The 24,825-nt window shown below is 46.7% G+C and overlaps 2 protein-coding genes and 1 long non-coding RNA gene across 6 annotated transcripts; 1 reads left to right on the top strand and 2 right to left on the bottom strand.

The window, feature by feature from the left end:
• Positions 1–1,474: 1,474 nt before the first annotated feature.
• LOC117229082 (cdc42 homolog) lies at positions 1,475–4,423 on the top strand. 4 transcript variants are annotated; one of them, XR_013033903.1, is made up of 5 exons: positions 1,475–2,281; positions 2,489–2,598; positions 2,684–2,881; positions 2,967–3,128; positions 3,954–4,423. XR_013033903.1 is itself a non-coding variant. In XM_033485222.2 (5 exons), exons 2-5 carry the CDS (start codon positions 2,104–2,106, stop codon positions 3,054–3,056), a joined length of 576 nt encoding a protein of 191 aa, XP_033341113.1. In that variant the 5' UTR covers positions 1,476–1,832; positions 2,080–2,103; the 3' UTR covers positions 3,057–4,423. The 4 variants fall into 4 exon arrangements, 3 of the variants coding, with proteins under 3 accessions (XP_033341113.1, XP_033341112.1, XP_076379984.1); XM_033485222.2 differs by having other exon boundaries at positions 1,476–1,832; positions 2,080–2,281; positions 2,967–4,423; XM_033485221.2 differs by having other exon boundaries at positions 1,476–2,010; positions 2,080–2,281; positions 2,967–4,423.
• On the bottom strand, positions 4,333–16,409 carry LOC117229079 (uncharacterized). The gene is made up of 3 exons (XM_033485219.2): positions 13,952–16,409; positions 11,910–12,020; positions 4,333–11,295 (listed from the first exon to the last, which is right to left on the bottom strand). Exons 1-3 carry the CDS (start codon positions 14,949–14,951, stop codon positions 7,136–7,138), a joined length of 5,271 nt encoding a protein of 1,756 aa, XP_033341110.2. The 5' UTR covers positions 14,952–16,409; the 3' UTR covers positions 4,333–7,135.
• A 1,456-nt stretch (positions 16,410–17,865) lies between these two features.
• On the bottom strand, positions 17,866–18,626 carry LOC143259875 (uncharacterized). The gene is made up of 2 exons (XR_013033900.1): positions 18,201–18,626; positions 17,866–18,003 (listed from the first exon to the last, which is right to left on the bottom strand). It is a non-coding gene; the product is annotated as an uncharacterized LOC143259875 (long non-coding RNA).
• Positions 18,627–24,825: the final 6,199 nt, after the last annotated feature.

Here is a 24,825-nt window from a genome sequence, read left to right as displayed (position 1 = left end):
TTTATCGAGGACTCGAAGGGCTCGCAGCTTGTACCGCTGTTGATAACAAATATTAGGGGGGCCGGAAAGTAATGTCGTTCCTGCGCATATTTATCTGCTCGAATTTAATGTAAACAAACGACATAACTTTCCGGTCCCCCTAATATTTACTTCGATTTGTTTTAGTAATAAAACGAAATAAGGAAGTTCGATCGGTTTTACCGTATACAAAAACAAGTGACTGCATTGCGAAACGTAACAATTGCTCTTCGAAGTTTGGTTAACTGTAACGTTAACTAATTTTCTATTTCGTGTCGTTGCTGTTTCGGTTTCTTACGCGATATCGACGCGGTAAATTCTTCCGAGCAATTCCGTAACCTTGGATTAGTTTTTCATGCCCTCATTCTGCTAAAATTAATGTTTTTAGGCGATCTTGCATTGTGCATAGTATATGGGCGATTGTGGCGCTTCTTGCGGAGAAAAAGTAAAGCTTAGTTCGGTGTCTGTACAGCGCCAATTGAGGTAGTGGCAAAACGCTCAAACTGTTAGCTAAGTTACTTACAGTCCGTTTTGGTTAATAGTTTCAGCGTTTTGCCACTAGCCGAATTGGCGCTGTAAAGACATCGAACGGAGCTTCGTTTCTTCTCCAAAAAAGGCGTCGCAATCGTCTACATATGCACAACGCAGGGTTGTATAGAAATATTAATTTTGGTAAAATGGGGGCACAAGAAACTAAACCGAGGGTACAGAATTGCTCAGGAGTCTCTACAGTGTCGATATCGTGTAAGAAAATCGAACGACGCAAAATATAATTAGTTAACGTAATAGTTAACCAAACTTCAAAAATCAATTAATTATGTTTCACAATGTTGTAATTTGTTCTTGTATACGCGATATCGACGCGATAGATTCTGTCTGTATCCTTGCGTCCGTCTTGTTCCGAACCGTTCGGCTTGAATCGCATCGATCGGAATCAAACTTCAAGGAATTTCAAACGAACGATTCACCTGAATATAGGCTCGAGTCATTGAATAATTGAGGACCAAACGCAAGGTGTCATCGAACGCCTTTGGCAAATATAACGATTGATTTAGACGTTGCTATCGCAAACGATTTTTACGAGAGACTTATGAAAATGTTAATACGCTTGCGTACACAAATTGTACGCTCCGAACATCGCTCCAGAACAACTTGTACAACGTGTGCGAAATAGGAATCGTAAGCGACATCTTGCAGAAATACGTATGTCTGTTCCGCGAACTCCTTGATATATTTTTTGTAACTGCGTGCATAATGTTTTTCAAAGCATAATTTAATACCTTCTGGCTCTGCTGTCTGGAGAGATAGAATGTAGGATATCAACGTCGCACGATTTAGGAAGATAAAAAGTTTCGAAAGAACTGTTAAGTCGTAGTACGCTTTGCCGCGCTATAGATGGCGACTGCGAGCTAAAAAAACAGGTTCGTTTGGCTGTCTAGCCTCGTTCGAAAAATTTGTGACAGTGAAGTGTGTTGTCGACGCCCAGTTGCTCGTGAATGTTTCAGTTAAGTTTCGTATATTGCATTCCACGATTGCGCTACCTTTTTTACTGGGTCCGAGCCGGGCAGCTGCGATTGGATCGATTCGTCCACGTATCCGGATGATATCGGATCGGAAGATAAACTCCAATAACCCATGGGATCTGTAAAATGGCGATCTGAAAAAACAATAATTCCAGAGGAGGCCTATGTGTAATTCCATTGACTCGCGTTGAGGTTCGACGGACGCGGTTCACGTTTCTTGTCCAGAGAGATACACGCATACATACGTGCTGTTTCGCAAGTTTTGGCGAGGCTTTTTCGACTAAGCAATCGGTGATTACGTCCCTTAATTCGGAGAGGACACGACAGAGACGTTGCCGGACGTAATTGGACGTGACTGGATGTAATGGGACGCGACATGACCTGACAAAACTCGTGGGACTAGACAAGACCGAACTCGATGGAACGGAACAAGACAGAAATCAGCCACGCCGCTGACAAATAATCTCGTGTAAGAAACTGCCCATCCCATCGGATCCCGAACTGTCTCTAATAACATACTGCTATTCCTTTTGCGTAGAGTGATCCAAGCAAAACGAACAAAATGCAAACAATCAAGTGCGTTGTAGTGGGCGATGGTGCAGTAGGTAAAACTTGTCTGTTGATATCGTACACTACCAACAAATTCCCATCTGAATATGTTCCAACAGTGTTTGACAATTATGCGGTCACGGTTATGATCGGTGGTGAACCATATACGTTAGGATTATTTGACACAGCTGGTAAGCATTCTATTCAATTCCAAACAATTTCAATTGTTTTTTGTCATCGATATCAACCTTTGAAGGAATTTTTATGTTACCGCCATTCTATTCCCGTAAATTCGTTTCGAGGGTTGAAGTTTGCTGACAGATGCGATTTTTAATGTTTTAAGAGCAATTCGTTTACGGGCCGTACTTTATTTGCGTCTCTTTTTTGTGTGTTCAAAGGTCAAGAAGATTATGATCGGCTGCGTCCTTTGAGTTATCCTCAAACAGATGTATTTCTTGTATGTTTTTCAGTAGTGTCGCCATCATCTTTTGAAAATGTCAAAGAAAAAGTAAGTTTCCACATCCGGCAATTAATTCTGATAGCACCTGTCTAAAGAAGCATTTCGTAGAGATAAGTAATACGTGTTTTATCAGTGGGTTCCAGAGATAACTCATCACTGTCAAAAAACGCCGTTCTTGTTAGTTGGTACCCAAATCGATTTGCGAGACGACGTACCAACTATCGAGAAGCTTGCAAAGAATAAGCAAAAGCCCATATCGGCGGAACAAGGTGAAAAACTTGCGAAAGAATTAAAAGCGGTCAAATATGTTGAATGCAGCGCGCTTACACAGGTATCTTTAGTTTTAATACGGATCCGATTCGCCGTGTACCAAGCGCTTTTCCACCTTTATAGCGTCGTTCCGCTTTGCTTTTTAGAAAGGATTGAAAAACGTGTTCGACGAAGCGATTCTAGCAGCTTTAGAACCTCCAGAGCCGGTTAGAAGAAGACGATGTATCCTGTTGTAGAGCGCTGCCGATGTCATTTCGAAAATCTATTAGCGCTATACAGAGGAAGACTGTGAATCGTTTCATCATAAGGTGCATGCGAGAACATTTTCGACGATCAGTTGTTCCGAAATCCGAGCGAGTATCCATGGGGTACCGGTCCCTATGAATGTGCCATCGAGCCGATTTGCTCATCGATGAATTAATTACCGGCATCACCGGTTTCGATTACGTCCGCTCAAAATTTCCATTGGTTTCTTAATTTACCTCTCCGATAAAGGAAATGTTAATTTTTCATCATTTTCTAATTAAAATAAAAAGACATTATTTTGCCTCATTTAGTGTGCCCTTACAAGTGTTTTCGAACACGTTCAAGCTTCCCGAATTAATGTGCCTGTTCACAATCATGCGCCCCCAGTTAATGTGCCTGCTACAAAACAGTGTTCCTACAATTAATGTATTGCCTAGACTTTGAATCCTTCAAAAGATTTGTTCCGAAATAGGCGTTTCTATGTAATTCTTTGATTATACAAACAAATATATATATACATGGAAATGCAAGATTTTTTGTAACAGCGATTCTCTCGTCGTCTACGAAGCGAGGACAAAGTTAGAACTCGCCGGTTGCAGCGGAGTTAGCGGGCACATTAAAATGGACTAGCCCGTAAAAAACGGAAAATATATATATATAATTAATTGTAAGACTATATAATTGACAATTTATATAGTATAAGTCGTGTTGATTATCAACATATTCTCCGACATTGAACGCGTGGTTTCTTAAATGTTTCCGACACCGGCACTTTCCGCGAAGTGCATTCCTCGCAATAAATCAACTGCGTCGATTATTTCAAAATGCAGTATCTTTTTGCGATGCGTAGAGTAAAAGAAACAAAAGGTTTTTCTTTATTTTTGCAGGTTTGTTTCGCGACTTATTCGAACGTAAAGGCACATTGATAGGGACAAGATCGTTAACGGACCGGTACCCCGCGATCTGTCGTTCGTTACCGACACGTGCTCGAGTCGAACGAGAAAATTCACACAAACAAAAAACGAAAAAAAAAAGAAAATGAAAAACAGAAGAAGAACGATTTTGTACATGCATCGGGAGTGCATAACGTATCGACGAGCCGATTCGTTGAAAAAGATCCAGCCTGCGACTGATCCGTTGGACTTGAACCGATTTACTTTGGCGGGCATGAATACTTTTCGACTATTCGTACGAAAGAATTGATGTGTATAATCATCGAGGACTGCGAAACATCCATACAAAGTTGCGTATTAAAAAGAACACGGCGACATATTCAACTGCTTTAATGTGTAAGAAGTTTTTATGGATAAATTGGTAGTGTGAATTCTTTAATAAATCAGTTTTAAAACACATGGAATCGAGAGCCTACGGAGTACATTTCTCACAATTTATACGTCGACACACCGCCGTGACTGTATAATTCCAAATATCTCGTCGGCGATACAAAATAGGCGAATTCCGGAAAGTTTCTTTCGGTGAGTCGATTATTATTTCGTTTTTTTTTCTTTTTTTCTACCATCGATGACTTCTCGATGATTCGTCCCGGTTTCACAAAAAGTTTCTTTTGTACACAATCACAAGAGGGACATGAACACGATTGTACGATTGAAGCTTTATTTACATACACATTTTTGTTTTTGTTCACGGTGATATTTTTCAAGAATTAAGTAAATTATATGGTACATGTAAAACTTGTCCTTAAATTTGGCTGTGTATTACCACGAAATGTTTGGTACTTAACTTTGGATCGAAACTAATCAACGTTCGAGCGCCGTCGCCGACGCCGAACATTACCTTATGCTCTACTCTAATACGTTAATACTTTGTTCCTATAATATTTAAGTCGCTACAGTACTGACTGCGATACACGGTCATTACATCGTGTACCTACGTAATTCGCTCGCCCGTGTGAATCATTGCCAAGTCGTCTACCGTTTTGTTTCTGCGAAACAGCGTGTATTATTTTCCTGGTCAGTTTTAAAGACGTTCTTTGGAAAAGCTCGAACGACACCCACGACAAAGTAACGAAAATAACGTAGCATTGCGCGTCAGCTAAATGACAAGTTGCTAATAATATTGCCCTTATCGCCATTTTCGTTGTTCCGACGAATTCGCTGTGGCAAATTTTCAAGTATTTCAATTCTCGCGAAATACAGAAAAAGGAGGGGGGAGAGAGAGAGAGAGAGAGGAAGGAAGGTAGGGAGAGTGAGAGAGGGAGAGAGAGGGGGAAACAACAAACTAGCAAAGAATTAGAACAAAAAGAGAGATCTGTCAGACATCATCTTGCTTTTCCGATGAACTGATCAAAGAAGACTTCTTTTTTTTTTGTTAATCATTGCGCGAGACGAGACGTTTCAGTTCACAATGCATCCCTCCTTTTCATACGCTTAATTATTTAATCAATTCCGCCACAGAAATTGAATTCAACTTACTCGCGAATCTTTGTCACTGCTAGTTATACTTGCACGTATACTTAAATTTAACATACTTTGTTAAATGTACCGAACGTACTTTGCTTTTATACTTGTGGTTATTAGCGTACGCGTTTTTTTTTTTTTACCATGACTAGAATCGATAACCATTGGTACACAATATGCACAACGGAACGAACAAAATGTCTCCCTGTGCGAATTACGTTTCGAAATCGCGGCAACGCGACTCGATCGTATATCGCCGAGAATGATCGACGAATGTCTCCGATATTAAACCGTATGCCTGTGCATACGTGTATACAAGTACATTTGGTGTAGCAAACGTGGTGAGTTCGTAAAGTTTACATTTAACTATTGCAAATGGTTCTCGGAACGAACGTAGAATTTCTTGTTTCGTTTGTTATTTGGGCACTTGTGACGAGCACGCGGTACTGGCAGGGGGGCATCGTCGAAAACACGGTGCCCAGCTCGTTCCCCAACAACGAGAAAAACGCATCCGACGGTTATTATTTTTCTTTTCTTTCTTTTTTTGTACTTGAACGAACAGCTCTTTTAAAAAGATCACTTTGCGTTTGTTCCGTCCACTGTCCGTGGTAAAATGCAGTTATTCGAGTCTGTGTCTCTGTACGACATTTAGGAATCTTTCGATCGGGGCGAAGAGAAACGAGAAGAAGAGTGAACGCGTTGGCCGTACGTTTCTTTTTTTTTTAAATCAGATTCTTATCGCTCGTTAACCCCTTGACATACCGTCTTCTTCGCAGTTACTATGATTAGAAATTTTTCGATTGCAATAATTTCTTAGAAGGGAAAGAAAATTGATGCTTATCGTGTGTGCCTAAATTTACTCGAATGCTTAAATATTGATGACAAGAGATTAGAATTTCATTCCAATTTCAAAGGACAGAATAACACATCTATACTCGATAAGTTATTATCAGAAATTTTCATAACGAGTCGGACTCGTCAAAATACGACAAGGGGTTAAAGGCGGTCGGTCGTTAGTCACCCGCGTGACATTCTAGAAAAGGAATTGCTGCACGGGCAGGACGAGCCTGGTCGTTGAAAAATATAACATCACGTCGGTGACCAGCAACGTCGGCCTCGACGATTAATAAAAATCTAGAGGTTATCCACGCCGTCCAACATTGGCCCCGGATGAATCGGGAGCAACGAAGCCACGCCTCTACGCGGGACAACGATTTAGACTCGGTAGGTCAAAATGTATTTTTACACTCAGTCTTTTAATTTCATAGCGACCGGTAGGGTGAGATACTCGAACGTGTGGACATCATCGGAATACCTTCCATTATTTCATGGAGAAGAACACCTTCGGGGACAAGGTGAAGCAACGTTCGATGAAAAAGTTCAACGACAAGGTCGCAGCGAAAGAAACTATTCGTCGCCAAGAAGAAGAAGCACGTTCAGTGTGCACGCGAGTACTGAAACATCTTAGTTGCGTCAATGCCGTACGTTTTCGCTGAAAGACTGAGCGACCATTGTCCGCGCCCGCTGTACGATTCCGCGAGAACTAGCGAGGACCCTCGTTTGCCCGGAAGCGTGCCTCCAGGGGCGATCCGCTCTCCGAGGACAAGGCGTACCCATGCCGGGTCTATCGTCCGCGCATGCGCACACAGAGTCTAAACGTTCATCGCGTAGTACACCGAATTCTGTACGTGACTGGGTAACGAGACCCCGCTGGGATTCCTCGGGACGTAGGGGTTCGACGCGAGCAACATTCCTGGCTGGGAAACGTCCTGGGGGCCGGTGCTGGCGGCCCCTTCCGGTACGCCGCGTTCGATTACAGCGTAGGAGGGGGGGCCGACGGATTGCTGATGCTGTTGGTGATGCTGTTGCTTCGAGGGCGAGCAGGGGATTTGCAGGGAGGAGGGCGAGCAAGAGGAGGAGGAGGAAGAAGAGAAGGAGCACGAGGAGGAGTAGGAGGAGGATGAAACCGAAGAGTTCGACGAGGACGACGACGACGACGAACAGGACGTCGACGCGACCCCAGGTTTCGACGCGGGTACGTGATTGGAATCGATCTGCGGTGCTCCATGGGGATTCTCGGTCGCGTGATTAGGAAGCACGAGCATGGACGCCTGTTGAGTCGCGATGCCGGTCACCGTGGCCAGAGGAGAATACGACACGGGCATCGGGGACGAGTACGAGGAGGACGAGGCCGGTGTGACGGACTGCGAGAACGCGGTGGTGCAGGGTGCGATCGAGGTAGAGGTCGAGGTAGAAGAAGACAAGAACGTCTGGGCGGACTGCAGCTCGGCGGCGGGCGTGACCACCGTGCGGCCCAGGTGCAGCTGATAGAACCGATAAGAGTTCTCGGTGTTCGCGAGGCCGCTGCCGCCGATGGTGGCGCACCTGGTCGGCGCGATAACGGTGTACGACGACGCGGAGGACGTGGCGGTTATGTTCGCGGTGGTCGCCGGGATTTGATAAAACGCCGGCTGACGCCGTTGGTGTTCATGATGATGGTGATGATGGTGAAGCTGCAGGGAGTGGCCGGCGGTTCGCGGGACCGAGGCGAACGCGACGCCGGATATTCGGAAGTCCTCCGAGGTCTGCTGATGTTGGTGCAGATGCAAGTGCAGGGTCTGTTGCGCGGGCTGCAGGGCTGGCTGCAACGCGGGCGGTAGCGCGGGCTGCAAGGCGGGTTGCAGCGCCGGCTGTAGCGCGGGTTGCAGCGCGACGGGGTCGGGTGACGTCATCGAAGCTAGCCGGGAGTCGAAAGAAGCGGCGCCGGGGGGCACGGGGTGCGCGCCTATGGAGCCGGGGGGCAACGGAGAGGGTATGTTGGTCTGCGCGAAGTTCGATATCGGCGCGATCGGCCGGTTGGCGATGTGATAGTATCTCAGCTGCTGCTGCAACTGTTGTTGCTGGGCCGCGGGGATCGACTGGGGTCGCGGCTGCAGCGGATCGGTCTTGTTCGACCTGGGGTACGGGTACCGTTCGATGTGGGTCGCGTAACTGGGGGATGGATGGGCCGGCAGGATGCGCTGGATGTTCTGATAGGTCGGATCGGACAGCCCGTTGTACGGAACGAAGTACATAGTTCGGTAACACTTTCCGTTCGGCGGGAACTCGTTGTTCATCACCGGCATGACGTTGCAGCGGTTGTTGGCCAGAGTGGTGGTCACGACCGCGGCGGTAGGGTCTCTGCGCCGGACGGTCGCTGGGTGATTGTTCATCGCGTACTCCCTGCCCGCGATCGCGGTGTCCATCTCCTCGGCCCCGGCCGCCACGCCTCGGACGTGACGCGCGTTCACCGCGTTCAGCTGTTCCTGGAAGTATTGCTGGCCGTTCTTCTGCTCCTGATAAAAGTGGAACGCGGCCTCGTTCACCGGCAGCTGGCCGTGCTGCCTGGCGAACGCGTCCTCGGCGTACGGGCCACGCTCCAGCGCCGGCTGCTCGGCGACATTGGTATTCTCGACGATCGTCTGATAGATGTCGTCGATCTGCTTCTGCATCGTGTTGATTCGGTTGATCGTGTTCGCGTCCCGGTCGTCCGTGAGCAGGGTGCCGATGAACGAGTGCGGGGTCGCGTTGTCGATCGCCGTCTCGTCGTACAATCGGATCCGGCCGTCGATCTGCACGCTGTTATTGGTCTCGTAATAGGTCGGTTGCGGCGAATGGTAGTTCGACGACTTGGGAACGTTCAATGCGTCGTTCTCCAAGACCGCGCGATGGAAGGTTTCGACGGAGGTGTGGTTCGACAATCGTTGCTTGATGCCAGTCACGGACGGCCGACGATTGAAGCCGTAGTCGTTCAGCTCGTCGTCGTCGCCGTCCTCATCGTTGTTGTCGTTGTCGACGGCGTTCACCGCGGCGTCGTTGCTCCCGACGCTCTCGCCTCTCTTGTCGTTGTTGCCGCCGCCGCTGTAACGAAGATCGGTCGCCCGTTGCGCCTCGTTGTTCCGCTGCTGCTGGCGATTCTCGTCCCGCTCGCTCCTGCCGTCCGCGATCTTCTCCAGTCTGCCGCTGTCCGTCGCGTAGGCGTTTATGCTGTGCATTTTAGAAAAGTAGTGATCGTCGACCTCGTTGTAACGACGCTTCAGTCTCTCGGTACGGAACTTGTCCTGCTCGACGAACGCCAGCAGCTCGTCGGTCGCGTTGTCCCCGATGTCGGGCTTGTTGATGATCATCGGCGTCCCTTTGGTCACGTCCGGCGGGCCAACGTAGTTCCGATCGTTCTCTCGCAGGGCCGCCTCGATGTCCTCCAGATTGTACGGCGAAGCGGCGTTGTTGTAGTTCGCCGACAACTCGCGATTCTCGCCGGGCATTGTTCTGGAGTCGTGGCGGTAGTAATCCTCCTGGTTATCCGTGTTGCTGACGGTCACGCAGGACAGCGGCGCCAAGCTCGCCAGGAACTGTCTGCGCACGTCCAAATGGTTCGTCCTCGCCACCGAATTCTTCGACTGCTGGCACTCCTTGGCGACGGTGTTCTTCCCGTTGCTACCGAGGCCCAAATCGGGCATGTTCGAGTGCTTCTTGTGCACGAACAGGTCCGCCAGCTTCTTGTACGTCGAGTGATTGTGCGACTGATCCGAGATGGTGGTCGACGAGCCGCTGCTGCTGCTGCTGCTGCCACCGCCCCCGCCGCTACCGCCGCCCAGCGAGTTCTGCTTATGATAATTCGAGGCCGTGATCGTCGTCGTGACGGACGTGAACGAGGAGTTCGACGCCAGGAACGTGGCCGCCATCGAGTTCCCGGTCGACGGGATCGTTGCGTCGGAAAGATCGAATCCTGGGACGATCGGCGGCATCGCTGTTGGCAGCGGCAGCGTCGACGTCGGCGTCGGCGCGGGCGTCACGGTCGGCGTCAAGGTCGGTGATACGGTAGTTTCGACCGTGGTGGTCGCGTTACGAACCAGCGACCTCGTCGCCGGGAACGCGACGGTCTCCTCTTGTCCGGAGGGCGAGTCTCGTTCCAAGAGATCGACGTCGATGTCCGCGCTCGCCACGGAGTCCGTGTTCTCCATCAGGTTCGAGCAGATCGAGTCCTCCTCGTCCTGGTCGACGCAGGTCAGCTGGCGGATCCGCTCCTCCAGGGACAGGTGCTTCGACGGCGGGTTCTTCTTGCGGGAGCTGGAGCGATACTTGTCGAGCAGACTCCGACGGAGCGTGTTCCTCTCGATCGTTCTCTTGATCAGGTCGGCGTCGTCGTCGAACGAGTTCGTGGTGTTGTCGAAGGTTTTCGATCGCTTTACGGGGTCAAGGACGCGCATGCTCTCGCTCGAAACCGAACGATGATCGCCCTGGGAGTCGTCCGGCGAGCTCGCCGAGGGTACGGACAACTTACCGAGCGGTGCCGGCGGCGGCGAAACGAACTTCGGGTTCGGGAACAACTGTCTGACGGCGGAGTTCGGCTTCAGACTGTTGTTCGCCAGAGAAGAGTTGCCGATCTTAAATACTAGGGAGAGCTCCTTCATATCCGACGCCGCCTCGCCGCGACCGAGACGATCCTCCTCGGCGTCCTTCGCCGTGTCGCTTCCGACGATCGGCTTCGTTGGCACCGTTTCATCGCGGCCGTCGGCCGCGCCGAGGCCCGACGACGACGTTTCCTCGCCGCGTTCTCCGGCGCAGTCGATCGGATTCGCGGCATCGTTCGCCCGAGCCTCGAGCGCGATCCTGTCGGAGACGGTCTTCTTGTCGGTCTTCTCGTCCCCGGCTCGTTCCACGCATTCCCGCTGCACGATGCACTCCTTCTCCTCGCTGATCTCGCGCACGATCCGCCGCTCCGTCACGGTCGTCATGGTTATCGTCTCGACGAGGTACCGATGCCGTGCTTCTGCAAACGAAACCGTCCGGTCAGCGCAATATTTTCTACTTTCACCGTGGACGCCGGCCATATTCGCATATTCCTAGCAATTGAACCGCTTAAATAGACCCGGCTCGCGCTGTCAATGAACCACGCCGCGCGGCCAGACACACGGTGGTCGATAAAATCCCTCCGTTAATGCGCATTTCGAGGGCCCAGAAGTCGATCGGAGTGGACGCGGTGTCCCGTCCCTTTCGCGAAAGCTTCGGCCGATAAAGCGATATTTCATTTGCGCGCTGAAACCGGACCGCGCGGCACTTCGCGCGGCATTCGCAGCGCGTAAAAATGGCCGGGCATTCGTATGCGGCGTGGAGCGACGTGAAAAATTCAGCACCGCCGGGCGCCGTTTCGTTTTATTCTGTTTAATTTGTTTGGAACCGTTTGCAAAGAAAAAGAAAAGAAAAAGAGGAAAACGTGGACACAGTCCGTTCGAATAGTCAGGTTTCCCGAATCTATGTATGCAAATCTGGATTTGCATAAGTATCTCGGCTCTAATAATAGATTACCGGCGTTGTGAAAGTTAGGGGCACCGCTGCAATTTCTGCAGGATGTAGGCAAGGAAAAGGAAACGCATAAACACACACCGGTGGACGTCGTTCGTTGCGGTTGTTCGTTCGCTTTTTTCCCATTGCCGGCTGCGTCCTCGTCCTCGGGCTTCTGACGATCGTACGCGGATCGCTCCTCGACCGGCGCCGCTGCAAAATGTCATTAGTATTTTCTTTTTAATAAAATCGCTGCCGTCGGCCGGGGCACGCACGGTAGACAGAGCGCGCTGAACAAAAGAGGCCTCCTTCGCGCGTAGGCGAGGGTGATCATCTTTTTTTCCCAGGAATGTATACCCGCAGCGTCCTTGTCGCGTACGCACCGTGAAAACACCGGAGTCACGCTACGCTACGCTATACTTCCGGCGAGTATGCGAGAGGAGGCGGCCTGCCTGCGCCGCCGTGTGTGCATCGACATTTCAACGTTCGGGAACACGCCGCAAATACGCGATCGATGTTCGCGCGTTAAATAGATACTTGATCGCGTTAAAGAAGTTACCTCACCGTTGCGAAACGAAAATAATAACGAGCCGCTCGGCCGGCTGCTAAATTAATCTCGGGAGGCTACCAGCCACGGTGTAACAGGCACACGGTCCCGTAACACCGACGCTCCGATACGGCTTTGCGAACAGAGGCCTGCGTTTTAAATACGTGGGAAACACGCGCAACGACCGTGTGCGAACATTCTCGGGGCTCGGGCTTCAATTAAACAGCTTCTTCTTTCTTCGACGCTGCTTCAATTCGCGTCGATTCCCCGACGAACGGACAATCGACACGGCTACAGGGTGTCCCCGAATCGATGCGACCGATCGATTTTTATGCTTTCATGAAGGGGTTTCGCGGGTTCGTCGACTTTATAAAAATAGTTAACCGTTTTACGACGACGTCGGAACCGTACGTTTTATTCATAGAGGATGCAAACGTGCGATTCGATCGCGTACACGACAACAAATCGGGATACGGTAAATTCTTCGTAGTTTTTCTTCAGTTTGAGAAACAAAGATGGACGATTTGGGAAGAGGAGATACGATTAGTCGGGCCTCGCGGCTCATTCTTATAGTTGCCGATTGTCAGTAATTATAAAAACGTGTTGTTAAATTGTTATAAATTGTCCATTTGACATGTCTATTTAACATTTAATTGTCCATTAAACATGTTAAAAATTGTCCATTTTTGTTTGCAAGCCGAAGGAAAATTCGGGAGAATTTACTGCATATTGCTCGTTGTTATCAATATTTAAATATATTGCACAAAGTCTAGTACCCCAGGAAAATATTCTTAGTATTTTAAAAATCCTCGTACGCAATTTATTAATGCCAGAAGAAATTAAAAAGTGTAAAGCTAAACAATTTGCTTCTTTCAAGCGTTAAGTTTCAAGATTACGAGACTCGAGAGTCTCCGGCAGAAATTCAATTCTACAGGCGATCAGATCCTGCGTTTATAAAATAATCGTCGAATCGTTCTAAAAGTTTCAGAAGCAACCCTTTGCCAGTTTTACAGAGGACAGCCGCGAAAGACGGATGGTTCGGAGCGGCCTAAACGAAGCTCCCCTTTAAGACAGGCGACTGTTGCGCACGCGAATACTAAATTGCAGTGTCCAAGAACGACGCATCCAGCGTAAATTCCATCCTCGCACGGTCTCGGCCCTCGTTGCCACCTGTTCGGAGACACCCTGTAGACCAGGGGTGTCAAACTCGCGGCCCGAGATGAACATTTTTGCGGCCCAGTCAATATATATCCGACGCAAGGTAAAAATAAAATAGAAATAGTCTCGGTCAATAAAATTTCTCCCGAAATAGGAAAGATAATATATAGATGTCAAAAGTATCAGGACGTAAACAATAATTTAACTTTATATACGTTTATTACAATGTACTAGTCGAAATAAAAATATTTGTTTCTATGAACATTGATCTTTCTTTTGCGGCCCACCTAAAGTTAAGCATCGTTTATTCGGCCCAAGTTAGCTTTTGAGTTTGACACCCCTGCTGTAGACGGTTCGCAGCGACGCGTCTCACGTTTTCCGAGCGTGTTACGTGCATCGGGAGCGTCGCAGAAGGCGGCGCGAGTTGCGCAACGCTCACCTGGCGGTCTACGACACCGAACATGATCCGAGGAGGTCCTGAGGCAGGGTGCCGGCGCGTCGGGGACCTCTCCGTTCGAGCAGACGTCCTTGTAACCCTCCGGTGGGCTGAGGGTCTCGTGCTGTTGCGGCTCCTGGCGCGGAAGCGGCGACGAGTACATCGACCTGTCCAAGGTTGATTGCGGCCTCGGAGGCGGCGGCGGAGGCGGCGGCGGCGGTGGTTCCGTCGGCGGGGACGAGGAGGCCACGGACGGGGTCGTCGGCGTCGACGTCGAGACGCCGCACGGTTTCGTTTCCGGGATTTGCCTACGGTTCGGGTCCGCTCCGAACTCGTCGGCCCTCGTCTTTTTCTCCCTCGGCACGCTCCTGGCCACGTGATCCGTCTCCTTGAGCTCGATCTCCCTCGGCTCCGCTTTCTTACCCTTCTTCCTCTGTGCACCCTCGGTCGCGTCCTCGACGACCTCCTCCCCCTCGTCCGCTATCTCGCATTCTTCTCCCTCGTACTCCTCTTCTTCCTCCTCTTCCTCCTCCTCCTCCTCCTCCTCCTCCTCCTCCTCCTCTTCCTCCTCTTCCTCCTCCTCGACGTCCTCGGCGTGCAGCTCCCCGCAGCCGAACCGTTCGCCGTCGCAGCCACCCTTGTCCCTCGGCGCGTCTCCCCCGAGCGTGATCTCCTCGTGATCCCTCTCGACGTCCCGGTACCGCGGATCGTTGTCGTCCGCGATGCCGAAGTGCAGGTTCAGCTCGGCCCTGCACTCCTTGCAGTTGCCCAGCCGCAGGAACTCGTGCTCCTGGCAGCAGCAGTCGCAGTCCTCCTCGTAGTCCGCGCAGCATTCCTCCTTGATCAGTATTATGTAATCGGCCGCGAAGAACTCGTTCAGCTTCTCGTTGATCACCACACGGTTCTTCTGCGACCGCGTCTTCGACTGGCCGGGCTTCTTCAGCAGGGACTTGAGAATCTTCGCGGGCTGCTCCGCCGGAAGTTTGCTTCCGTGCTCCTTCATTATCGGGCTTTCTTTCGAAGCTGTCTCCGGTTCCCTCGTTCGGATATCCTTCCTCCTGCCTCCTCCTCCTTCTTCTCTCGGTCCTTTCCACTCCGCGGCGGTGTCGGCGTCCCCTCGTCCTCGCGGCCACTTGTTTCCCTTATATCATTCTCGATCGGGCACCAAGCGGGCCTCGTGGCGGCGCACACGCGTTTCCACACAGTTCTCCGATCGATCCGATCGACGTGCCGCGATCGCGGTTAGGCGATCGTGCCGTTCGCTCCGCACGCCATGTTCCCCAGCGGACGCACGCACGCACCACCACCGTCGATCCTACAGGACGGCCGTTCCTTGAAACGCGTGCACTCTCATCGGCGTCGTCGCGAGAGTCGCCCCCCCCCCTCCCCTCGGATTCGCCGTCGGAATCTCGTCGGCCTCACGGACGGCCGGAAACCGTCCACCGGGGACACATCCTGACGGAATCGGTGCGCATCTCCGGCGGCGGTGTCAGCCAGTATGCAATAAGAACGTCGATAATCTTCCGAGCAGAGCACGGAATAAAATCGATAGCCGCCAGGCCGCCCGCGACGAGAGCAGGCTAATCAACGCCGAGATCGTTTCGTCGTCCTACGCGAATACGAAGGAACGACGGAGGAGGTCTCGTCGCAGCCCGAATATCCGCGACCACACGGCGATTCCGCTCGGAATATACCATCGGAGCCCCCCCTCCCCCCTGATCAACACCCGTACCGACGACACGCTTCACCGTCGTCCTCGTCAACCATGCCACCACCGTCGCACCGTACACCCTCGCCGTCACCGTCGCCACTGCCACACCGCCGTCGCCGCGAGCGAGAGACACCAGTCAACGGTGCGCCGTTGTTGTCCGGATCATCGGTGTCCTGTTCGCGAGCCACGGGCCAGTCGCAAGTTCCTGGTGCGCAAGCGAACGCTCATTTTCAGTGACACTACGGTTTATCGATCTCGGACGGCGAACGTGGGTAGCGCACTTCTAAACGATACGACGCGCCGTCATGGTTGTCCGCGACGTAGCCCGTTTTCTCGCCGCGAACGAGCCCCGATCCCGCACGATTTTCCCACAGGTTCATGCTTTCGGGTCCTCGGCGATCATCGGCCGTTCGACATTTCACCGTCGCGCAGATTATATGGATGCGCTCGGCCGCGATTTCCGCTCTCCGCGTTCGAATTTCAAATTCGAATCGAATTTGAATCGTCGCGAGGTGCCAACGTCTTTTACGGTTCCGTCGACGGTTCGATCAACGATCGCGGAATTTGTTTAATCGAACGCACGGGCACGGCACCCCGCTGATATTTCACAGGTAATCATCGCGGTATGTACGCGTCGCGGTTACCGCGACCACCGTGTCACTGTGCGATACCGTCGAGACCTGTCTCTCTCTCTGCACCGGCGCAGCTTTCGAGTCGTAGCGAACCAACCGGTGGAACGAACTGTAGCCGTACCGTTCCGCCGACCGCGCGTGGGGGGACTCCACCTGGCGAGCGACGCCGCTCGGATACGAGATCGCCGCGTTCCTCGTTTACCATCGGTCGTCCTCGGCAGGTACGTTCACACGCCGACGATGCGCCGTAGAAAGTTCCGTTCCGGCGGCACCTCTCGGCCGCGCGGCACGCAGTTACGCGCCCGTGCACGCGACCGGACGCCATGGAACGCCTTTTATAATGATACACGCAGCAAAACAATTTGTTTTCTTTTCCGCGGCGACCGACGGTAAGAGCCGCGCGAAACAGAAGTAAGTAGCGCAACGTTGAGTCTAAAGTAGCTCACGAGGCGATGGAAACGGCGATGCGGGGATAGGACGAGATTCTGCGCAGGTTTTGCCGATAGGAGCTGAGGTATATCGATGCGATGTTCCGCCGATGTTCTGCGAAATCGTTGCCGTTTTCTCCTGCCTGCGATCGCTCGCAGCGTAAACATAGCGGTCGGCGACTTCTTTCTAGGGTTTTTCGTGTCTACGCACTGTTAAACAGGTAGGTGCCTTGTTTAGAACGATCGTGTTCAGTGGTGACTTTTTTTACTGACTGTTTTTTATTAGTGTAATATTAACCTTTTTCAATCAATGCGATTTTTCGACTTACAGTGTTTCCATTTTATATGATAAAGTATTAGGTTGGGGAATAAGTCCGCAGGAGGTAAAATAAAAGAAAATATAAAAACGCTACGAACTTATTCCCCAAGCCAATACATTTTATGCACAATTTTAGCGGCGTCTCAGAGTCACCGCTCGAGTGCAAGAGGTTAACCCATTGACTGCCAACTACGAGATATCTCGCAGTAAGCGTCTGTACCAAAACTGCCAGCTACGAGATATCTCGTAGTGGGTGCTGCAAGTTTAGATTGGCTACAAATGGCTGTTTGAGTTAGGAACTATTAGAAAGGACGAATGAAAAATGTATAATATAATAATATATATAATAATAATATATAATATAATTGATTATATTATATTAATAATATATATATATATAATAATATGTAATATAATTGATTATATTATATTAATAATATATGTAATATTATATATAATAATATAATAATATAGTGTAGAGAACATATTGATTATCAATTTTTATTATTAAAGCTATTGCAATATTGTATCAGTAACTTAATATTATTATATTTTGTAAAACTTCGTGTTTTCTACAAAATAAAACCGTGGCACCCAGGACAAGACGCGCTAAATTTGCGTTGCAGTCAATAGGTTAACTAGTTCCTATCGAAGCTAAGTACAAACCTGATATCCAAATATAAAATTAGAACTATTCTCTTACATCTTTCTTTTAGACATATTAAGTAGCCTAAAGTGCCTCTAAGCCAGGGGTGTTAAACTCAAAAGCTAACTTGGGCCAAATAAACAATGCTTAACTTTAGGTGGGCTGCAAAAAAAAATCAATGTTCATGGAAACAAAAATTTTTATTTTGACTAGTACATTGTAATAAACATATATAAAGTTAAATTATTGTTTACGTCCTCTGATACTTGACATCAAAAATGTTCATCTCGGGCCGTGAGTTTGACATCCATGCTCTAAGCTAAGGACATAAATTGAACATTTATATAGAAAAAGATATCTATAAAGATATAAATATAAATATTTAAATAAATATATAGATAAAATATAGATAAAACCAAAGATCTGTAACAAGTTTCAAGAAATATATATATATATATATAAACGTCATTTTAAAAAATAAGAAAAATAGTATCCCGTTTGGGATTCTTTTCTTACTTGGCTTCGATGATCGAAAGAAACGCGCAGTACTCGCGGCGCAGTCCAATCTGAAATGAAATCCGCTGACCGAGAAAAATTGACAATGAAATATTCCTGTATTGTTACCATAGAACAATCTCGTCCGTGTTATAGTGCTTCAACCGCAACGAGGAAAAATTGAAACCACAATTATTGCATAATCGTCTCTGTTGTCTTCGTTCCGTTCTGCGTACCGTTCTGCGTACCGTCGGCTTTCGAATGGGTCTTACCTGGATGAATCGGATTGTGCCGCGGGAAGTCGTTCGAAACCAGAAGAAAGTCGTCGTAACAATATTAAATCGGATTGACTTTCACGTTTTCTCGCGAGCGTCACGATGAACGCAGTTCACGACGCCTTATAGATTGTTTCGTTGATAGGTGAAATATTGAGTTGGCAACTAAGTGATTGCCGATTTGTTCAATGAAATAACAAATTTTTTTTCTACTTGGAACGAAGTTTAATCTGTGATGTATTTTCCATTTTGTTCGATGACCTTTTGCCGTCTCTCTGACAACTTGAAAATTCCACGCTCGTAGAAAGTCTGATCCTTTTCGGCCAAAAACTGAGTTAAGTGAGATTTTACAGCGTCATCGTCGTTAAAAGTTTTACCACGAAGGGAGTTGTCCAGGGATCGAAATAAGTGGTAATCCAATGGCGCGAGATCGGGGCTATATGGTGGGTGTAACATCAATTCCCAACCAATATCCATCAATTTTTGCCGAGTGGACAAAGACGTGTGCGGCCTAGCATTGTCCTGCTGGAAAATGACACCTTTACGATTGACCAATTCTGCTCGCTTTTCCTTGACCGCTGCATTCAATTTGTCCAGTTGCTAACATTCACGGATAATAAAAAATAACATAATAATAATAATAATAATAATTTTATAATATAACATTTACGGATATCATAAAAATGGGAGTGAGAAACATCTATAACTGAAATCGGCAATTACTTAGTTGCCAACCCAATATTTAAGGACGAATACTTGCAGTTCGCTTTGCCAATGTTGAACTCTGGTACATATACACGTGACGGTTGCGGGTGTAGAACGTAGTTGTAACTACGACTTTCATGTGGTTTAATCAATATTTAATTTGGTGTAATACGCGATAACGAGCTTTACCAATTGGGCACGAATTTGCTCCGCCATCTACGACGAGCCAATCAAATCGCCGATATATCTTAGTCTATATACAGGGTTTATGCCCTCCCGCTGTTGCAAATTTAATTGCTTCTAATTTATGATTATTTGAAACAAAATAATACAATATTGGATTCGCATTGAAATCAGCCATCGTAATATGACTAAAAAAATGTATAGTCCCATTTAAAAAAATCAGTTTGTCCTTGAAATATCATTCACCATTATGTGAATAAAAAAATTATCGACGCTATCTAAAACATCTCTTTATACTGAACACTTTTTGTATAAACATTGTTTTCGTAGCTTCGATGTGTTTCGAGATATTTCACTGTTCTCAGTTAGGCATAACACCCTATATGTATATATTTAGTCTGTTAGTCAATGATCTTACGCGTCCGATTACAACATTTCCTTCACGCGGATAATTTTCAGCTAAGAAAAGACTCGCGCAAGTAGTATTTTTATGTTGCGTTTGTGCGATACATACTATGAAGTTTATTTATTGTTGCACATATCCAACACAGATGATTCTTGCCGCTTCTTTCATAAGAAACGATTTAAATTCCGGCAAGAATCATTTGTTCTGCAGTATCTACATTTAGCGCCATCCGAAACTCTGAAACTGTTCAACGATTTAGTTTCATGTACCTCCGCTAGATAGCAACACCTGTCATTTCTGTTAAAAAATGTGAAACTAGCACCATTAGTTTAGTACACGTTCGTGTTTTCTTTTTTGTTTTCACTTTTATGGTATTGGAAAATATCCACACGTACCAAGCACATGCAACAGTAGTATTTTACCATAGATTTAGGATCGTACAGATACCGCGTCTGTACATTTTGCTGTCTCAGTTTCTGATTTACCGACTATGGTCATAGTCGGTAAATCATATCCAATGTATTATCGTTCTATGATATCACAGAATGTTCTGCAGAGTCGGTAATTCAGACCCTCGGATAGAAAAGTGTATTGCGCGCAATATTGCAATCTGTACTACGGATCCCGTGGTTTGGCGAACAGTTTGAGTGTTTTGCCACTTTCTTAAGTGGCGCTGCACGGACCATCAAAGCCTGCTACAGTTTTTCTCCGCAAGAAGGCTCTGATATCGCCCACTCAAATCTGCGCTACATGTGCCAGATCAGTGGCACGATTATTATTAACGATTGGTGAATAATTTACATTTGTACGTAATTAAATAAATTTTGTTCACCCGATATTGACAAACTATCAAAGATAACGTGATTAAAAGTGTGGTGTTACGACTTTGGAAGAATTCCGGTATTTTCATAGGAAATATGTAAGTTAAAATTTTTGTTTCCCCTAATACCATATACCGAATTCTTTTATGCTAAAATGTTTCGAAGTTAATAAATCATTTTCATGCGAAAATGGGTTACTAACAGATTTACTGACTTTCCATTTTTTCCAATTAAATTTCTTTCTAAATCGTCGAACACAGTTCCAGCGTTTCACCGGCACGAAGGATGGCGCTATATGTAGGTTCTACAGAACAGATAATTCGTGCCGGAATTTACATTCTAGCTAATGGGAAAAGCGGCAAGAATCATCTGTTTTCTACACTTGGAGCAGTAAATAAACTGTTTTCATCCTCAAAATATTTTCTTCGTTACATTTGTGGGGTTTAAATTAAATCTGAAAAGTCGCATTTCACGATGCGATTCATTTCGAATGGTAGACATTCAAATTAGTTTGAAAAAATCGACAAATCTCGACTGATTATTCCGTGAAAAATTACTGCATCTTATAGGGTAGAAAGGCACCGTGGGTTACGAGATAAAAAAAAAGAATGAATCGACAAGTTACGCCACCGACGATCCTCCTGTCAAAAATTGTTCAACAATCGTGTCTTCGTTCGTTCTTAACCGTTAACGAGTTATTAACGAAAAACAGCGACCAATGAGTGGCGAGCTCAGCTGGCGCTAGGTGATCGAGCCAATGAGCGGAACTGGGCTTCGCGCGTTGGTTAGCTGGGCCGCCTCGCATCAGCCGTACTCGATTCTCATTGGTCACTGTTTTTCGTTAATAACTCGTTAACGGTGCCTCGGAAAAAATTTTTGTAAAGGAAAAAGTTGCTTCAAATGATCCGAGGAACCCGCCATTTCCGGATTGCGAGACATTTTTGGGACACCCTGTAGACTGTTGTAAATCGATGTGAAGACAAAAGAAGTGTGAAACAATGCATATGAAGACGATTATTTGATTCAAACGATGAGTGAGTGAGCTACTAGAGCAAGCCACTATAGTGGCGCATCGTGCCTAAAAGGTTAAATACAAAAATTTAAATAAATGTTCACTTTGTTTTTACGTGATCTTAATACGTTTAACCAATGCGATTAACATTGCGATGTCCTACCGAGAACGACTTATTTTTCTAAATTCGTTCTTTCAGAGCTTTCGTAAGCTTTTTGATAAGCTACGCAAAAACTTTTGCAAATTCAATATCGAAAAGTTGAAGTTAGAAACTTCCGTCTTTAACATGTTTAATTTTAACAAATAATCAATTGAACGCGAATAAAAAGATTCGGTACGTCTTGATCGATAAATATAAAGTTAATTATGCTTGAAAATGAGTAACGGGCTCCGCTACCCTACAATGATTTGCAATCGAAGAATTTTCTCGGATCATCCGCCAAATATAAAATGATGCAACTAAATGAAAATAATTGCTCGATTTAAGTAGAATTTGATACCGAAACGTATCTCGATAAAATTGTTGTATCTTGACGACGCCATAATTAACAACAGTCGTGATACATACGCCTCCGAAAAGAGAGATCCGAGCGCAAAGGTTCGCGCGCGAATGGTTGCGAAGATGTCGAATGACATACTTTATACCTTAAAAACAGTGAATTCTGTTTCACCGGCAACGCCATTTTTCCAATAAATACGTTTTGTTATTACGGGAAGAAATCTTTCCTTCGTGCATACGGCGCGTCGTCCACAGAGATGACATCCGCGAAAGCCACTATAGCGGCGTGTCGTTCTGAAAGATGACATCCGCGAAGGCCGCTATAGTGGCGCGTCGTGCTTAAAAGGTTGATCACGTCCTTGATTACGCCATTAATTATTGCACGTTGAGTCGATCGCGTCTCCGTCAGCGTGCAGTAGAACGTTCGAAAACGAGCATTTAAATGCCGCGATGCGTTCGGGCTGTGCATTCAAGCAGCAGTATCAAAAATTCGCTGACAACAGTCCCTCCCTCGCAATAAGGTTGAACTGTCGAACGTTTTCCAGATCGGAAAACGAAAAGGTGTATTCCCATCTGGCCTGCTCGACCGTTGTAGAAGCCCGGTGCCTCGACTTTGCTTCTATCTGTCGAGATTTCACCGACTACGTGATTCGGTTGCGAACTGCTTCTCATGTGCGAAACGTCTGCATCCGAGGGCATCCCTGCGCTGCCTGAGGGCGTCTCCACGCGAGAGGCAGCCATTATAATTGATTCGGGAAGCACAGGAATTGAAATAAAAAAAATGAAAAACAAAAAATTCGAACAAACGACCGTATTTAAAAATGTAAGAAATTATAGAAGTTCGTAAAAAATTTGTCAATCTCTTAACGCTGCGTAGAATCCAATGCGAACGCTTTCCGGTACAACAAAACGTTATTTAATTTTCCCCTGTTTCGGTCGAATTCACCGGTTCGTTCGTATCGATTCGAACCGTCGATCGACCACAAACATTCCGAAACCCTTTTTTTTCCGCGAGAGTCGGCGAATGTCCCTGTTTTTTAAACAATTTCGAAACCGTAGAGAATGATGAATTAAATCCGCTTTATATCTCTATACGCGCTACAACATATTTCAATTTGAGGAAAATCTCGACCGTCGAGGATAAAAGTGATCGATGCGAGCACGGAATGGTCGAAATATAAAGTTTGGACAATAGAACGCCCGAATAATAAGACTTCGCTATATATATGTATATACATATATATATATATATAGCGCGAGCCGAAGCTGCCCGGGGAATAGAATTTTCATCGCGGCTCGGAATGGTTCTGCACTTGTCCGTGATCGGCTATCAGTCGATCGGCGAGTCCGGCGACATTTAAAAATCGTTCCGGCATCGACGATATTTCTAAATGCGGCGCGGGAGAACGTGTACCTCTGTCGTCGTCGCGCCGAGGCGCTCCGTTCGTTAACAACGATTTTTCTTTCTAACGGGTGCAGTAGCCATGTATAATTTAATTACACCTGCATCAGGAACTACTTTGCTGCAGAATCAGAAGCGAGTCCGTAATTAATTTGAGCATCCTTGTGGCTGCGAGCTTACGGTATCCCCGAGAACAGCTCATAAAATTGGCCAACATTCGCGGACCCCGCAGAAGTATTACGTATTATCTTTAGAGTATTCGTACTGCATACTGTTTGTGTGTTCATTTCAGTTACCGGTTTGCTGTTTGCGTTTACGGCCGGGGCATAAATTCTCACGTTACAGCGCTGCGTATTATAGAATTTCGCTAGTTCGTATTGTTAAACGTTCCATGACAGCAATATATTTATTTTCGACCTTTTAGTCGACTAATATGAAATTATTAGACGACGAGAAATTCGATCGACGAGTCCGACAACGAAACGCAAAATTAAAACGTTTCACCTTAGTATCATAGAATTTCGCTAGTTCGTATTGTTAAACGTTCCATAATAGCAATATATTTATTTTAGACCTTTTAGTCGACTGATATAAAATTATTAGATGACGAGAAATTCGATCGACGAGACCGACAACGAAACGCAAAATTAAAACGTTTCACCTTAGTATCATAGAATTTCGCTAGTTCGTATTGTTAAACGTTCCATAATAGCAATATATTTATTTTCGACCTCTTAGTCGACTAATATGAAATTATTAGATGACGAGAAATTCGATCGACGAGTCCGACAACGAAACGCAAAATTAAAACGTTTCACCTTAGTATCATAGAACATCGAATCATAGAATTTCGCTAGTTCGTAGTGTTAAACGTTCCATAATAGCAATATATTTATTTTTGACCTTTTAGTCGACTGATATGAAATTATTAGACGACGAGAAATTCGATCGACGAGTCCGACAACGAAACGCAAAATTAAAACGTTCCACCTTAGTATCATAGAATATCGTATCATAGAATTTCGCTAGTTCGTATTGTTAAACGTTCCATAATAGCAATATATTTATTTTAGACCTTTTAGTCAACTAATATGAAATTATTAGACGACGAGAAATTCGATCGACGAGTCCGACAGCGAAACGCAAAATTAAAACGTTTCACCTTAGTATCATAGAATATCGTATCATAGAATTTCGCTAGATCGTATTGTTAAACGTTCCATAATAGCAATATATTTATTTTTGACCTTTTAGTCGACTGATATAAAATTATTAGATGACGAGAAATTCGATCGACGAGACCGACAACGAAATGCAAAATTAAAACGTTTCACCTTTTATCC

The sequence above is a fragment of the Megalopta genalis genome, chromosome 7 (assembly GCF_051020955.1).
Source record: "Megalopta genalis isolate 19385.01 chromosome 7, iyMegGena1_principal, whole genome shotgun sequence".
Classification (NCBI taxonomy): domain Eukaryota; kingdom Metazoa; phylum Arthropoda; class Insecta; order Hymenoptera; family Halictidae; genus Megalopta; species Megalopta genalis.
Note: the sequence above shows the minus strand (reverse complement) of the source record. Positions and strands in the feature narration are given on the sequence as shown.